At 41.8% G+C, this 18,262-nt stretch overlaps 1 protein-coding gene across 6 annotated transcripts in view; it reads right to left on the reverse strand.

The window, feature by feature from the left end:
• The window catches only part of LOC127967982 (band 4.1-like protein 1), a 363,306-nt gene that overhangs the window by 328,941 nt on the left and 16,103 nt on the right, over positions 1-18,262 (reverse strand). For 2 of the 6 annotated variants that reach the window (XM_052568759.1, XM_052568758.1), the window contains exon 1: positions 282-980. The exons of 1 other annotated variant lie outside the window; for it this stretch is intronic. In XM_052568759.1, coding sequence (XP_052424719.1) covers positions 282-573 — 292 coding nt within the window. In that variant the 5' untranslated portion in view covers positions 574-980. Of the gene's footprint in view, positions 1-281; positions 981-3,882; positions 3,950-18,262 lie in introns of those variants that run through there. 3 more of the 6 variants (XM_052568757.1, XM_052568755.1, XM_052568760.1) reach the window with 3 other exon arrangements.

Below are 18,262 nucleotides of genomic sequence, written 5' to 3' on the forward strand. Positions count from 1 at the left end.
CATTTGAAAGCTGAGGAAAATGGGTCGTTCAGGACATTGTTCAGAAGAACAGCGTACTTTGATTAAAAAGTTGATTAGAGAGGGGAAAACCTATAAAGAGGTGCAAAAAATGATAGGCTGTTCAGCTAAAATGATCTCCAATGCCTTAAAATGGAGAGCAAAACCAGAGACACGTGGAAGAAAACGGAAGACAACCATCAAAATGGATAGAAGAATAACCAGAATGGCAAAGGCTCAGCCAATGATCACCTCCAGGATGATCAAAGACAGTCTGGAGTTACCTGTAAGTACTGTGACAGTTAGAAGACGTCTGTGTGAAGTTAATCTATTTTCAAGAATCCCCCGCAAAGTCCCTCTGTTAAAAAAAAGGCATGTGCAGAAGAGGTTACAATTTGCCAAAGAACACATCAACTGGCCTAAAGAGAAATGGAGGAACATTTTGTGGACTGATGAGAGTAAAATTGTTCTTTTTGGGTCCAAGGGCCACAGGCAGTTTGTGAGACGACCCCCAAACTCTGAATTCAAGCCACAGTACACAGTGAAGACAGTGAAGCATGGAGGTGCAAGCATCATGATATGGGCATGTTTCTCCTACTATGGTGTTGGGCCTATTTATCGCATACCAGGGATCATGGATCAGTTTGCATATGTTAAAATACTTGAAGAGGTCATGTTGCCCTATGCTGAAGAGGACATGCCCTTGAAATGGTTGTTTCAACAAGACAATGACCCAAAACACACTAGTAAACGGGCAAAGTCTTGGTTCCAAACCAACAAAATTAATGTTATGGAGTGGCCAGCCCAATCTCCAGACCTTAATCCAATTGAGAACTTGTGGGGTGATATCAAAAATGCTGTTTCTGAAGCAAAACCAAGAAATGTGAATGAATTGTGGAATGTTGTTAAAGAATCATGGAGTGGAATAACAGCTGAGAGGTGCCACAAGTTGGTTGACTCCATGTCACACAGATGTCAAGCAGTTTTAAAAAACTGTGGTCATACAACTAAATATTAGTTTAGTGATTCACAGGATTGCTAAATCCCAGAAAAAAATGTTTGTACAAAATAGTTTTGAGTTTGTACAGTCAAAGGTAGACACTGCTATTTTTTTGAACACACCCCTTTCAACTAATTGCCCAATTGCACAGCCTTAAGAGCGTGCATATCATGAATGCTGGGTCTTGTTTGTTTTCTGACAATCTACTGAACCTACTGGTAACTTGTTTGCCACGTAGCAATAAAAAATATACTAAAAACCTTGATTATTCTGGTTAGTCACATTGTACTGCTATTATTTTGAACAATACTGTAAATAATACTGCACACCTTTTAAATGTGTCCAATCTAAAATATGGTTTAATACCATGTAGCTTAGAAAATATAAGCACAGACTCTTTCTCTTTCTCGTTCTAAGAAATGCACATAACTTCATAAATACCAAACTTTCTTCTGTGAGTATTAAATATTAAATATATTAAATGTGCTTTGATGCGCTTGTTTGATAACTTGTGGTTAAAGCGCCACTCAGCGGTCAAAGGCTGCAAATGCACTTTACACCGCCGCCGCGGCGGTATGTGTGGCGGTAAAAGCGGCGTTTTTAATGTCTACTTAGTGTACAACTGCAGGAGAAATGGCTTGAAGGAGATGAGATGGAATAGGATCAAGCGGGCAAGTAGTAGGATGATTAGAAAGGATGAGTTTGGAGACTTCTGCCTCAGAGAGTGAAGAGAAGGATGTAAATGAGTGTATGTTTGTTGGTGATATGAGCTTGACTGATTGTGGTGTGGAAAATTGTGCACTGATGTTTTTCATTTTGTTAGTGAAAAACGTGGCAAATTCGTCAGCTATTAGAGATGAACCAGGAGGGGGAGGAGGAGGACAGAGAAGTGAGGAAAATATTTTAAAAAGCATGCGAGAGTTAGATGAATTTTAAATTTTGTTATGGTAGTAGTTAGATGAATTTTAAATTTTGTTATGGTAGTATTTCATTTTAGCAGTGGAGACATTAGCAGAGAAGGAAGATAGGAGTGACTGATACACATTAAGATCAGTAGTATTTTTGGATTTACGCAAGCTTAAAAAAAAGAAAAAAATAATTATGTGAAAAAAAAAATAGGAAAGGGGCAAATACATTTTCAGAGCACTAAAGTCTGGGAAATAAACAAAAAAAAATTTTTTTTTTTAAATTTAACAATTTAGGCTACAAGTGTCAGATTTGTATTTCTGTTTTGGTGTGTTTTTAACAGATGAGAAACAAAATAGTTAATGTATCAGTAAGGAAAGGGTAATAAAGCCATTTCTGAGGCATTGGGACTTCAGCTAAGAACTGCAGGCTTCATATGCTTCAGATAAGGTCAGTTTTCATGATTCAACAATAGGAAAGAGCCTGTCAAAAACAGCATCCATGGGAAAGTTCCAAGGTAAAAGCCACTGCTGACCAAAAAGAACACAAAGACTCACAAAAAGATCAAAGATCTTGACAAACATCTCACATTTGCCAAAAAAATAGGGGTGCACAATATATATCGGCCAATGATTAATGTGCATCTTGTCAGCCGGTTATCTAATCAGCGATAAATTCCATCAGGTAAGTGATTTCACATAGAGCAGCTGTTACTACATGGAGCCGTTGTTAACTGACAGGCTGCGCAAATGAATGTGGATGTGGCGAGTGGGGCGGGGCCGAGAGGCGTGGGAACGAGGAGTGAGGCCAGGTGTAGTGATTGGAGATGAGCTACACCTGCGCCCCACCGCCAGTATCGAGTCCCACGTAGGAGATGGAAGGATATAAAACTGGAGCGACGACCGTGAAGGACGAGAGAGGACCAGGCCTGGGACATTATTTTATGTTTGCTTTTTATTTGTGTGCACCAGTCGTCCGTGAGGGGCTGGTGCGCTGTTTTGTGTTTATTTTGAATATTAAAATTGTGTTTTGATTGTGCGCCGGTTCCCGCCTCCTTCTTCCCGATGATTTAGGAAGTTCATATCGTTACAGTGGAATTTTTAAATTTTTATTTAAATAATGTAGCATGTCATGATGTGAAGTGGGGTTAGTCCGGAGCACAGCCTGTGGACAGTCCGCAGCAGAAAACACATTCTCCTTTCACATACATATATTCTTGCTTTCACACACTTACATTCTTCTTACACATGCATACATTTCTACTCTTACACACACATACATTCTCCTTTCATATGCATATATTTTTGCTTTCACACACACATACATTCTCCTTACAAATACATATATTTTTCTTTCACACTTATACATTCTCCTTACACATACAGACATACATATATTTCTACTCTCACACACATACATTCTCCTTTCACATACATATACACACATACATATATTGTCACATACGGCGTTGCAGGAACGAGGCGAGAGAACCAAATGCAGGTATGAAGCTTGTTTAATAAGGGTAATCCAAACGGGTAGTCAAGCAAAGCAGGGTCAAAACCAGGATATCCAAAACAGAACATAAACAGGACACGAACACAGGGCAAGGCAAAGCAAGGCAAGACAAGGCAAGAGTGACGGACATGAAATGCAATGACATCAAACAAGGACTCCGTAACAAAGACAGAAACAAACCAGGTATTTATAGACATGTACAAACAATGAAAGTGGAAACAGCTGAAAACAATGAACAGTGACGATAAGGGGAAGTGAGACCTCTAGTGGACACCCAGTGATACACAGACCAGACACACTGTGACATATATAGAATGTATGTATGTAAGAGAAGAATGTATGTATGTGCGAGAGAGAGTATGTATGTATGTGCGAGAGAGAGTATAGTGGAAACGGAAGGCGTTTAGTTGAAACGGAAGGCATGTAGTGGAAACGGAAGGCAGGTTAGGTGCGATCAGACTCACAGTGACAGGTCTTGATCAGGATGGCTGAGGTAGATGAGGTAGCCGCAGAAGTATTTCAGCAAGCGATCTGGGTTTTAAAAAATACATAAATAAATATTATCATCGTGAAAAGGTTGCATGGCCTCGTCATTTGAGCGAGTTGTGATTGAGGACGCGAGCTTAGCCTCAGTCATGTTGCCAGATAGACGTATTATAAGCGTCCAAGGATTTTATTTTATTTTTTCATTTAATTTAGGAAGTGAATTAAGTGGGAGGCAGCAAGTTAGGGACAGCGATATCTTTATATTATTTAAATAACCCAAGACTCATTGCGGTTTATTTATTTTTAGATTTTTATTTACTTATTTATTCAATTGCACAGCTCTGCGTGCAGCAATAACTCAGTGCTAGACTAGTGTTCTATAAGCTCCACCTGCTGTCAGAGATTGAATTAGCATTTTCATCGGAAACAGAAAGCGCTTTATTGCCTATAAGTGTTTACACACAGAAGAAATTTCGTCAGGAGCTTCCAGTACAGAAAGTACAAACATAGTGTAGATACACACACACATATAATTAAGGAAATAAAACTAATAATAATAAATAGTAATAATAAAATATTAAATCAGCCCATCTGATGTTTTTGTTTTGTGCACTTGCTTCATGTTGCATACATTGTTTGTTTGTTTGCTCAAGGTTAGTTTGGCCAGTAACAGAGCAAAATAAACATTTAATAAAGGTAAAAACAAACAAAAAAGAGAAAAAGAATAAGAACTAAATAAATTGGCAATGAGAATGGGAATCGGCTCATTTGATTGTAAAATAAATAAAATCCTGATCAGTGCATCCTTAACTGGAATAGTTAGGCCTGAATTTTAGTTTTATCTTTGAACTATTGTACCTATTTGTGCAAAATGGTTATTATTTATTACAATACAATGTTACAGTCAACAATGACAAAAATAAGTCTTATTGATTGATTGATTGATTGTGGCAAGTCCTGTGAAAATTTTGCCAGGGCAAGTAAAAAATAATTAAACCACTGGCCGAACCGGACCAATAGAAAACTTATTTAGCATTAAGCCTTGTTAATACAATCAAAATCAGTGTCTTAACACTTGTACACCGATCTGTAAAACACATAGGGTGCATAATGATATGCTCAAGTTAAAAACCTAAAATATGTACTTAAAAAAAAAAGAAAAAAGGATGACTTTGAATAGCATAACTGTAAAATTGTGAGGAAGAGCTGATCAGGTCTTGCACATGTATTTCCTTGTCTGAGAATGACTTCCTGCTTAAACAGGAAGTAATGGATACCAAAAAAGATAGAAGTAAATGTATGTGTAAAGAGAATGTATGTGTGTGAGAAAGAGTACAAATGTATGTATGTGTAAGGAAAATGTATGTGTGTGAGAGTAGAAATAAATGTATGTGAAAGGAGAATGTATGTGCTTGAGAGAGAGTAGAAATGTATGTATGTGAAAGGAGAATGTAATAAGTGTGTGAAAGCAAGAATATATGTATGTGTAAGGAGAATGTAAGTGTGTGAAAGCAAGAATATATGTATGTGTAAGGAGAATGTAAGTGTGTGAAAGCAAGAATATATGTATGTGAATGGAGAATGTATGTGTGTGAGAGTGCCAGAATGAATTATGGCTTGTACGGCCCCTCATACCTCAGTGAGTTAACACCATAGCGGTTAACACACACACATGCACGCACGTCGTTTTCTCCATTCCAAAGTGCTCGGGCAGCTGCGATCCTGTCGTTGCTAAGCATTCATCAGCTGTGATACAATTTATCAATTTATCGTCCAGCAAAATTTGTTATCGTTACAGGCCTAAGGACAATGCTCCCAAACACACCAGAAAGTCCACCTCTGAATGGCTAAAGAAAAACAAAATTAAGGTTTTGGAGTAGCCAATTCAAAGTCCAGATTTAAATCCGATTGAGATGCTGTCGCATGACCTTAAACAGTCCATTCATGCTTGAAACCCCCCAATGTGGCTGAATTAAAACAATTCTGCAAAGAAGAGTGGGACAAAATTCCTACACAATGATGTGAAAGGCTCACTGCCAGTTATCGCAGATGTCTGATTGCAGTTGTTGCTGCCAAGGGTGGTACAACTAGTTATTAGATTTAGGGGACAACTATGCCAATGTACGGTTTAGCAACTACTGTATGATGTGGTCTATTTATACAGAATTTGCAGTCACCATTTTGCATTTTAAAATGGCTTCAAACACAGCTCATCCAACCAAAAATGAAAGTTTGACATACACAATTACATTTCTCTGCAGTGGTATGATACAGGATTTTAAACAAACTCCTGAAATAGTGCCCTGTAAATTATATGTATACTAAAAGAGAGATGTCGCATATGCTGTCACCACTTACCAGATTACAATATACTGTGAATTTTCAATTAAAGAGCCAGTAAGATGAAAATTCTAAGCTTCCTATCACTGTTTATAAGCCCTGTACATTAGGTTTAAATCCATCCAAGGTTAAAAAACATTGTCATTTTGTCAAAATATCATTTTAAAATGACCTCAATTCTCAGAGATCCCCAAACGGTTCGCACTAAACTGTTCAAAAGATTCAGTTTCCTTAAACCCCACCTTTCGGTAGCATATTGTGTTCTGATTGGTCAACTAACATAGTTTTGATTGGTTGTTCCGCACACAACTTGCGGAAAACTATGCGTTAGCATCTGTTTGGGGTGAATTATGTCTTATTCTTCTCATCGCGAAGCAAACAGTAAAATAAAAAACTTGAACAGTCTTGCTGCTTTTTCTTCTGTGTGGGTGTATTCAAGCCGCGCGCTTCAGTTTGAATCTGAATAGCGCGTTCGGCGCGGGGTCACATTAGATATAGTGAAGGGAGACATGAAACAGACATCGCGTTGTTTTCATATGGATTACTTTATCACAGAATATCTGTTTTCGGCAGCACTTGTTTAGTTTTAAAGTAGACATATCAAGCTTTCTATAGATATCTCTCTCATGTCTCTTCACGAGTATTCACGGAGTTACAGTTCATTTTAATGATGTGTTTGTAAAAGACAAAGGCTGCAGACAGCACACATACTGATAAGACGCTCGGGAGAAAACAGACACATAACTTCATAATCATACTTCGCATTGTGATTCGGAGATGCTCGTTGGTCTAAATAAAATTGGTAATGAACCCTCTTTTATGGCCAAACGCTTTGAAAATCCCGCCTTGTACTCACCGAGATTAGAAAAGCAGCCATCAGTGAAAGGGATTTGTATTACTGCTCTGGTATTGTGGTTCTTCTGATCTTCATTCTTTGGCAGTGAAAATAAAACACTTGCCTTTACAATTAAAAACACACTGTCTCCTCGACATGATGCTATCACACCAACCAGAGCTTCTGTGTGAGGGGGGTGGGGCAGCTCAGAGTTCCGTTTCTCTCAACACGGTAGGCGGAGATTATTATGCAAAGTGCTCCTAGTGACGTACATAGAGATGGGCAAAAGGGGGTGTGAGAGGCACGTGCGTGAATGCAGCGAGTGATTGTAGCAAGTATTCTTGTACGGTTTTCCCTCTTTATAGTCTGTTGTTTTCTTTTTTGAATTGGTCGTCCTTTGGTGTACCGCGAGTGTTGCGGTACTGTGAACGCCGGGATGGCGGCAGCTCCCGTGCAGGGAACGCCACCTGTTCTCTCACTGCGTAATGGGTGCAGGTGTGCGTCAGACCCTGGTGTTACGGTCGAAGAGTTGCTGTTAATAGTAGGAGAGAAAGTCGGGTTCGATAATATACTGTCGGCCTCGCGAATGAGCAAAGCAATTGTTGTCTTTCTGACGAGTGAAGCTTTAGTGAATCAGCTGACTGTGAGCGGAATATGGGTGAATGAAGCTTTTGTACCGGTCACCCTGCTGTCCGCTCCAGCCACTAAAATTACCATTACGAATGTCCCTCCGTTTATTTCTAATGATCTCATCATTAAAGAATTAAGATTCTGAAAGATTGCGAGTCCAGTTAAAATGATCCCATTAGGGTGCAAAAATGCCTCGCTTAAACATGTGCTCTCTTTTAGACGTGTCGTTTATATATTCTTAACTTCACCAGAGCGCACACTAGAAGTTTCTTTCCGCGTTTCCCATGGAGATAATTCATACATGGTGTATGCAAGCACTGAGAGTCTTAAATGTTATATATGTGGTGACCTGGGGCACAAACGCTTTTCGTGTCCGCACAAAGAAGTGTTAAATGACCCGCGCCCGTCCACATCTCATATGGATACACATAACTCTGCTCTTCAAACGAAGGAGAAGGGAAGAAATGGCCCTGAACAGATTGAGGGAGCTGCTGAAGTAAAGGGACAGAATGAGGTGAGTAAGATGGGTAATGAAAAGCCTGGATGTAGTTCTGGAAATACTGAGAGTGATTTTAGAAACCCTTTGAGCACTGAACAGCTTGGTTGTAGTTCTGTTACTGGAGGAATAGAGAATGAGTCTACGGCTGTTGTTGATGTTACTAGCGGTGATGAAGAGATGTGTGTATCCTCTGCTGCAGCTACAGCAGGAGGGTCTGAGGAGGGCCTGGCTGATGAGCTAGACATTTTATCTCAGAAAACTGACGATAGCATTAAAGATGATGAACAATGGTCAGATTCCACGGATATGGCAGGAGAATATGATAAGGAATTGTACTCTGTTGAGGAAATTAATGCCTTTTTGGACAAAACAAAAGGTAAAGCAGGTGTAGAAGTCCGCAATTTTTTCCCCGACCTCGATAAGTTTGTATCTTCTGTGATGAGGGCACGAAAAGTCTGTAGTTACAATGAAATTTCACAACAAAAGCGGTTTCGGCTGAAGAAACATATTACTGCCATTAGACAAGCAGGCATTTTAACACAAATAGAGAGGCTAAAAAGAGGGAAAGCAAAATGAATATACTGACTTGTATCAGTTTTTCTTTTCTATTCTGTCTTTTCTTTTCCCTTTTTGTCTTTATGGAGATCTTAAGATTGGGATCCCTTAAAGGGGGGGTGAAATGCTATTTCATGCATACTGAGTTTTTTTACACTGTTAAAGAGTTGGATTCCCATGCTAAACATGGGCAAAGTTTCAAAAATTAAGTTGTACATTTGAAGGAGTATTTTTGTTCCCAAAATACTCCTTCCGGTTTGTCACAAGTTTCGGAAAGTTTGGAGTATGGCTCTGTGTGACGTTAGATGGAGCGGAATTTCCTTATATGGGTCCTGACGCACTTCTGCCGGAAGAGCGCGCGCTCCCGTATAGCGAGGCTGAGCAGCACAGACTTTCACTGATCAGAGCGAGAGCGTCGCGAAAATTCACAAAAGAAGTGTGTTTTTGGTTGCCAGGGCAAGACAACCCTGCACAGATTACCAAAAAAAAAAACATCATTAAGGGACCAGTGGATGGAGTTTATTTTTACAGAGCATCAACGGAGTTGTGCAAGTGTTTTTGTTTGTTCCCTGCATTTCGAAGATGCTTGTTCACAAGGCCCAGTTTGACGACGGATTTGCGTATCGTTTATTTCTTAAGGATGATGCAATCCCAAGGAAAAAGGGTCACGATCGTGTGTTGGAACCGCAGGCGGTGAGTAAAACTGCTTCAAATATCTCTGCCTCCTTGTTAGTGCGTCCCCTCCCATGCCAGAGACCCGGGTTAAAGCCCCGCTCGGAGCGAGTCGTTGCTGCTACTGCTTTCGTTCAGTTTCAGCCTCTGGATCTGATTCTGGATCATAAATAAACGGCTGAATCTGACTGTAAGCCATGGTTTGTTTTGGATGATGGGTTTTCCCTCACGGTAATGTCACAGCTTCCACATGCTCTCAACGCAAAAGCCTATTCGCACTCGTGATTCTTTAGCTCCGGCCACACGTCACGCCTCCAGTCGGTCGTGTTTTTCCGGGAAAAATCGGTACAGACTATCTTTCTCTTATGAATATAATAAAACTAAAGACTTTTTGGATTTATGAAGGATGCAGTACTACTCTATATGTACTCAAGATTAACAGGATATTGAGTGAAAACGGGCATTTCACCCCCCCTTTAATGTGAATGGGATGAGGGATGTAAGAAAAGATCATTTGTTAACAGAAATAATTAATTTGAAAGAGCTGATTGTTATTTTCCTTCAGGAGACTAATAGTAATCAAAGCAATGAGTTAGAGTGGAGGCTAGAGTTAGAGGGTGAACATGTTCTCAGTCATGGGACCAATTTAAGTGCAGGGGTGGCTGTGCTTTTTTCCCCTGCTCTTAAAGCCAAAATTTTAATGAAACTTGAGTTAGGACCTGGAAGGCTGCTAATTGTAAGGGCAGAAATAAGTGGTTTTTGCTTTTTGTTTGTGAACATTTATGCCCCTAATACTGGCCCTGATAGAATTAAACTCTTTATTAAGCTGAAACACTATTTAAGGCAAAACCAGAATGACGATTTTATTGTTTTGGGTGGGGATTGGAATTGCACAGTGGACTTTACACTTGATAGAAATGGGGAGGAGCTGCATTCACAGTCAGCACGCTGTTTAGCCAGTATGATTGGGAACCTGAATTTCTTAGACATTTGGAGAGAGCACAATCTTTCAACACGACAGTACACTTGGGTGAAAGTCAGCACTGGTCTGATTTCTGCTGCACGTTTGGAACGTTTTTATGTATCTGGAAATATGAGAAATAGAGTTAGAAATACAACTATTGTCCCCATATCCTTCTCTGATCATAAACTTATCACAGTTGATTGTGTCTTGGACATAAGACCTCACAAAAGTTATTATTGGCATTTCAACATAAAACTTTTAGAAGATAAACTTTTTATTGAGAAATTTAAGTTTTTTTGGGAAAGTTGGAAAGCGGAAAAGGCCCGTTTTGATAGCATAATTCATTGGTGGGAACTGGGGAAAGCACACATAAAATTGTTTTGTCAGCAATATGCTTCTTATTCCACTTTGTGTTTAAAGAAGACATTGGAGCAACTGGAACAAGAAATTATTGCTATTGAGAGAAATATGACTGGTAACAATGCTGTTGGTTTACAAGAAAAGTGGACTGAAAAGAAACTTTCCTTAAGTTCGATTTTTAAATGAAAAAGTAAAGGGTGCGCTCATAAGGAGCAGGTTTTTAACAGTGAGAGATATGGATGCTCCCACTTCTTTTTTCTTTAATTTGGAACGCAAAGCTGCTCAGGATAAGCAGAATGACAGCCTGAATGACAGTGCTGGGCGTATCACTTCTGATCCGGTGGAGATGCGCAGACTGGCTGTAGACTTTTACTCTACTCTTTTTGCTGCTGAAAACTCAGATGGACATGCTAGAAAAGAACTTCTACAGGATCTCCCTGTCCTTACTTCAGAGCAGAAGGAATTTGTGGAAAAGACACTCACTTTTGATGAGGTTACTGCCTCGGTGATGGAACTCTCTTTAGGCTGTACACCCGGAATAGATGGTCTTCCTACTAAGTTCTATAGGAGCTTGTGGACTGTCATCGGGAATGACTTTTTTAAAGTTCTTCAGGAATCAACTATTGAAGGAAGTCTCCCTAAGAGTTGCCAGAGTGCGGTTTTAACTTTGCTTCCAAAAAAAGGAGACTTAACTTTATTAAAGAAGGAGGCCGGTGGCACTTCTATGTTCAGAGTATAAGATTCTCTCCAAATGCCTAGCCAAAAGATTAAATATTGTACTGCAACAAATCATACATAAGGACCAGTCTTACTGTATCAAGGGTAGATCTATTACAGACAATTTGCATTTGGTGAGAGATCTTTTTGATTTTGCTTCTTTTAACAATGTTGAGGTGGGGTTTTTGTCATTGGATCAGGAAAAGGCTTTCGATAGGGTAGATCATGTCTACCTTTTTGAAACGCTTAAAGCCTTTGGTTTTGGGGATAATTTTATTTCACTGATAAGACTACTCTACTCTGAAGCTACATGTTTAATTAAAATGGCTGGTGGCCTTAGTGTTCCTATAATGGTTCAAAGGGGTTTCAGACAAGGCTGTCCTCTTTCAGGGCAGCTGTATAGTATCATCATTGAACCTTTATTATGTAAGCTAAGAAGAGAGTTAAGGGGTCTACAAATTAATACACCGATTCCTCAGTTGCCTGTTAAACTTTCTGCTTATGCAGATGATGTCACGGTTTTAATTAAAGACCCTAGAGATATTCAACATCTAGAAGAAAGTTTAAAATGTTATGGTAAAGCCTCCTCTGCAAAGGTTAACTGGGCCAAGTGTGAGGCTTTTTGGTGTGGAAAAGATAGTGATGGTCCCTTAATTCCAGGGGGGATGAAATGGGGAAGGGCAGGTTTAAAATATTTAGGTGTGTTCTTGGGAAGTGATGGATACATGAAGCAAAACTGGGAAGGTCTAGTGGAGAAAGTGTGTGCTCGGTTGTCACACTGGCATTGGCTGCTACCCCAGCAGTCCTACAGGGGAAGAGTACTGCTTTGTAATAATCTGGTTGCCTCATCTTTGTGGCACAGAATGATGGTGCTAGAGCCCCCTGAAGACTTGGTAAGAGACATTCAGCGACAACTGATAGACTTTTTCTGGTCAGGACAACACTGGCTGAAAGCCTCAGTCCTCTTTCTGCCGAGACAAGAGGGGGGTCAGGGGCACATCGATATTAGATCACGGATAAAGGCCTTCAGACTCCAGACCGCTCAAAGGCTTCTTTATGGAGAGGACGTCGTTTGGTTTGGGGTTGCTTGTGCCCTTGTGGGAAGAGCAGGAAAGATGGGATTTGATCGTCACTTGTTTTTATCGGACTGTGATAAACTGGACTTAAGCGGTCTGACACCCTTTCACAAGTCAGTGTTAAAATCATGGACACTTTTCAAGATTTCTCGAGATTTAGGTGATTCTCATTTTCAGTGGCTAAAGGAAGAACCTTTGTTTTTCAACCCAGTCAGGACATTTTAGGGCTGTTGGGAAGAAGCAACTGTTTGAGATGTGTGTAAAGGCTCTTCACTGTCATACTCTGGAGAATGTGAAGGAGTCAAAGTGGTTGGACTTTTTTGGGCCAGGCTCTTCACCCAAAGGTAGTTGGAGGACCTTGTACAAACCCCCCATTGAGAAACGGTCTGGAGACCTACAGTGGCGGATTGTGCATGGTATAATAGCTACGAACAGAGTAGGACACAGAGCACACATTGATCCACAGGTAGGGGAGGGTTGCCCTTTCTGTGGACAATCAGAAACAGTTTTTCATTTATTCTCTGATTGTGAAAGGCTTGTTCCTCTGTTTTTTTTTTTTGGAGGAATGCTTTTGGCCAAGCAAAGTTGGCTATGTGGCTGTCACGCAGGAATATGATTGCTGGAATGGGGCAAACTGATGTTACTTTGGTTTTTAGAGGGTTGATAAAATCACGTTTAAAGTTTGAATTTGCATTTTACAATTTAGTAATGGATATAGAGACCTTTAAATACAGGTGGGGTATTAATAACTGTATTTGTGAAGTTGACTGTGATGGATTTCTGAATATTTATGTATGATGAAGAAAAAAAAAATTATGTTTTTTATTTTTTTTATTTTTTTTTTCATTTCTCTTGGGTTGTCTGTTTTTCAGATTGTTTGATTTTACCTAATTTATTTATTTTTCATACCTGTACAGTGGTTGTATTGAGTATGGAAAAGTAACACGTTTTTAGTTTTTTGTGGTGATTAAAGAGTTGTTAAAAGTCAAAAGTCTGTCTCTCTCTCTCTCTCTCTCTCTCTCTCTGTCTCTCTCTCTGAGCAAACACACAGATTTCTTTGCTGACAGAAGGTTTGGTTTTATAATGTGAAACTATGAATTGTCAGATAATACTGCTGGCATGCACTTAAAACTACTGTACATGTAATTTCTCTTTCACCCAAAAAGCATCTGACTGTGCAGAAATCCACAGTGCCGAACTGGCTGATACAATAAGATGCATATATATAAACCTGAGTTGCCCACTTGATTGTGCAGGAATCCACAAGAGGGCCATGGCTAATAGTTATATACAGTTCCATATATCCATTTCAAAAGTAAAAATTTACAGATTACTGTATGTGGGATTACTGACTGGATAAAATTCCCAGTTTTACTAGTGGTCTGACCAAAAATATATAAAAAAAAAAAAACTTTACAATGTCATTGTGATATATAAAGGAAAAATAAATATGGGCATGAAGATGAAAATAAAAAATAAGTTCATTGTCAGAATTTGTAACTCTTATTTTAAAGTTCTTTATGAACTGCAGAATTGCTTGAAATAAAGATTTAAATGCAAAAGAAAAGGCAGTAGAGCTGACTGTTTCTGTCAATGGTAAGTTTCAATTTTGGAATGTTTCTGATAACATAAGAAAACGTCTCGGGTTACGACTGTAACCCTTGTTCCCCGAGAAGGGGAACGAGAATTGCGTCGAACGACACTTTGGGGGAAGCCCCTCAGCGTAGCGCCTCTGAAGTATGAATGAAACTGAGCCAATCTTGATTGGTGTTGCGTCATGACGTAATGTGTGAAGGCATACGCGGAAGCTATAACTACGAGTACCCACTATGCTACAACGAGCCCTGCCTGTCCTAGTGTGAAGCTGTGCACAGGCACACTTAGGATGAGAGCACAAGGGTGCCAGGTGTCGATGGAATGTCCAGGCTGTAAAATCTAATGAAAGTGTGAGGGGGGGCCCATCCTGCTGCATCGCAGACCTCCTGGATGGGGGCCCCTAAGAGGAGGGCTCTAGAGGACGCCATGCCTCTAGTAGAATGAGCCCTCACGGCCAGAGGTGAAGGCAATGTGCGCACCTGGTAGGCCATACATATAGCTTGGACAATCCAGTTGCTAATGGTCTGTTTGGAAGCAGGAAGCCCCTTCTTGGGCGACCCGAAACAGACTAACAACTGGTCTGACTTCCGCCATGAGGAGGACCTCTGGATATATATCTTCAAAGCTCTGACAGGGCAGAGCAAGTGAAGTCTCTCCTCATCCACCATCACGTGAGGTGGAGGATGAAAAGCCTGCAGAACCGTAGGCCGTGCCACATTAGACGGCACCTTGGGCAAATAGCCTGGCCTAGGAAGTAGAATGGCTTTGATGTCACCTGGAGCAAACTCCAGGCACCCATCAGATATAGAGAGCGCCAGGAGATCTCCTACCCTCCTCAGAGAAGTAATGGCTAACAAGAAAGCCACCTTAAGGGAATGGTTCTTGGCCTCAGCCGACTCCAGCGGTTCGAAGGGGGCCTCAACCAACCCTCCGAGAACCACCGCCAGGTCCCAAGTGGGAACCCTGGTACGAGCCGCAGGTCTCATCCTCCAAGCCCCACGGAGGAAACGTACGACCAACGGCTGTCTCCCCAGAGGCCCATCACTCAGAGGAGCGTGGAAAGCCGAAATGGCAGCCACGTACACCTTGAGAGTGAACTGAAGCCACTGGGCAGTTAACTGGGTCCAGCTCACGCTCTCTGCACCAAACGGTGAAAACATTCCATTTTAGGCCGTACAATTTCCTCGTGGAGGGAGCTCTAGAGCTGAGTATGGTCTCCACTACTCCTGCTGACAGGCCGACCTCTCGGTACTGTGCCCCCTCAGAGGCCAGATCCACAGTTTCCATAGTTCGGGCCGAGGGTGAAGAATTGAGCCCTCTGCCTGGGTCAGCAGGTCCCTCCTGATGGGAAGCTCCCACGGAGGGCCGTCCAGGAGTAATACTATGTCTGAGAACCATACTCGGGCTGGCCACAATGGGGCTACCAATAATAAACTGATGCCGTTGCGACGAACCCTCTCTAGAACTCCCGGGAGCAGAGCGATCGGGGGAAGGGCTGTACCATGGCATCCAACCCCAGTGGGGCTGGATGTGTGAGAGAGAACCACAGTGGACAGTGAGTCGTCTCTCGAGACGCGAATAAATCCACTTCCACTGGGCCGTACCTCTGACATATGGACTCCACCACCTCGGGGTGGAGTCTCCACTCCCCGGGCCTCAGCCCCTGCCTCGACAGGATGTCTGTTTCCTGATTCTGATTCCCATGTATGTTGCTCTGAGAGACAACAATTTCCCTTGGAACCACAATACGATATGATGCGCCAGTCTGCATAGAGGGCGAGACCTCAGACCCCCTTGATGGTTTAAGTAGGCCACCACAGACATATTGTCCATCCTCACAAGGATGTGATGGCCCTTGAGATCCGGCAGGAAGCTCCTCAGAGCTCGGAACACCGCCAACATTTCCAGGCAGTTTATATGCCAGGAGGAATGATGGTCCTGCCATGGACCTCTCGTAAAGCGGCCGTCCATGACCGCGCACCAGCCCGTGAGGGAGGCGTCTGTCGAGGCGGTTTTCCGGCAACATGACGCTCCCAACACGGGACCTTGGGACAAAAACCAAGCTCTTTTCCACATAGATAGGGAACGAAGGCATCTGTGCGTAACCCTAATCATGCGAAATGGGTTTCCCCTCGGGGAGAACCCCTTGGTTTTCAACCACCACTGCAAGGGCCTCATGTGCAGGAGACCGAATGGAATGATATTGGATGCTGCTGCCATGAGACCTAACACTCTCTGGAAATGTTTTACAGTGATGGCATGGCCTAGCTTTATCCTGGTCACCGTGGCCAGGATGGATTCGATCCGTGCAGGAGACAATTGTGCCCGCATCGAGACCGAATCCCACACCATTCCCAGGAACGTGGTTCTCTGGGCTGGTGCCAACACACTCTTTTTCGTGTTGAGTCTCAATACCAGGCTCTGGATGTGGGAGAGGACAACATCTCGATGCCGAACTGGTTGCTCACTATGCTGCAGGAAACGCTCGTCCAACTTGCTTTTAATAAGTGTTTCCTGCTTCTCATGTGGCCAACTGATATTAAGACGGGCCACTGCATGAGAGACAACCTCTACCAGCTCCTCATATGTGGGGCACGGGGTGGCGAATCATCCCCAAAATCCCCGCCTTCGATGCTAAGAACGTGTACTTCCTCGGAAGCAGACAGCTCAAGCACCGGGCTCTCCACTCGTGCGAATAAGCCGCGGGGCGGGCTTCCGCGCAAGCAAGAGAGCATCAGAACTGGCGGATGAATCGCGAGAGCGTGCCTCGGCAGTCTCGAGATCCACCGCCAGATCCATCTGCGAGCCCCATGAAGAGCATGCCGCGTCCGCCCGCACCACGGGGCTCGCGAGCCTGGCCATCCCCAGTGAAAACGGCCAGGCGGGAGCGCAGCACACGGATTGGCAATCTCTCACAATCCTCGCAAGCAGCCCCCTCGAGAGCTGCCCGCACATGCTGCACTCCCAAACAGTGCACACACATTCGGTGTGTGTCCCCACCCGTGATATAACGTGGGCAGGGATGCACACACCTCGTGAAACTGCTCGCCATAATAATGCTTGTGACTAAAGACAATACAACACCAAATAAGACTCACAAGACAGAGAGCGCTTGCTGAAGAACAGAAAGCTATCTCTGTTGTGTGCCGGCGTCCTTTTTATAGCTTCCGCGTATGCCGTCACACATTACGTTATGACGCAACACCAATCAAGATTGGCTCAGTTTCATTCATACTTCAGAGGCGCTACGCTGAGGGGCTTCCCCCAAAGTGTCTTTCAACGCAGTTCGATGTTCCCTCGAAGGGGAACTTAATGTAATGTAGTAATGTATAGTAAATGCAAAAGTAAAAAGCATTGAATAATTGTTAAAAGATTTTATTACTGTACTGTGTAAAAAATAATCTCAATGCTGAAAAAGCATTTTAAGTAACAATTTTTGGATTTAAAATCAAAATAATGGATAAATGTTGTGTTTGTGGTAAACAGCCACAGATCAGGAGCAGACTCCTTTGTGCTGGTTTGTGATTGTAGCTCCGTGTAGCTTTGTTTTTCTGTAGAATCTTACTATCACTCTCTGGATGATATTGATGATGAAGTGATAAAATATAACTTAATTCCCACCATATTTCTGATATTATTAATCAATCTAAACAGATTAATTTAGAGCAGTTGAAAAACAGAGTTGCGACACTCCCATAGATTGACATAGGAACTTTGCAATGCCGAAGTAACATTGGCTTTCATGGAGTTCCAGCGCTGAACTCCCCACATTTTCAATGTTTCTGAAGTATGCTCGCTGGTAAATTGATGAAATTACTGTATTATCGACATTTGAATGTATTAGCTGACCTCTCATGAATGTATTTAATAGTTGTATTTTATGTAGCCAGCTTTTTTAATGTTTACTGGATGTAGGTAGACTCTTAATTGCTGGTAGCTTAAGGAACAAACACTTAACTAAAATTAGATACCATAATCTGATGTTGGGCTACATTTAACTAAAATTTTCTTCAAGTTAAAAATTTTAATTTTAAAATATTAATGATTAATCGATAGTTGATCGTTAATTCTCCCGACGATCGACTAAGAAAATTTAATCGAATGCCCATCCCTA

This window comes from Carassius gibelio, chromosome B11, assembly GCF_023724105.1.
Source record: "Carassius gibelio isolate Cgi1373 ecotype wild population from Czech Republic chromosome B11, carGib1.2-hapl.c, whole genome shotgun sequence".
Classification (NCBI taxonomy): Eukaryota; Metazoa; Chordata; class Actinopteri; order Cypriniformes; family Cyprinidae; genus Carassius; species Carassius gibelio.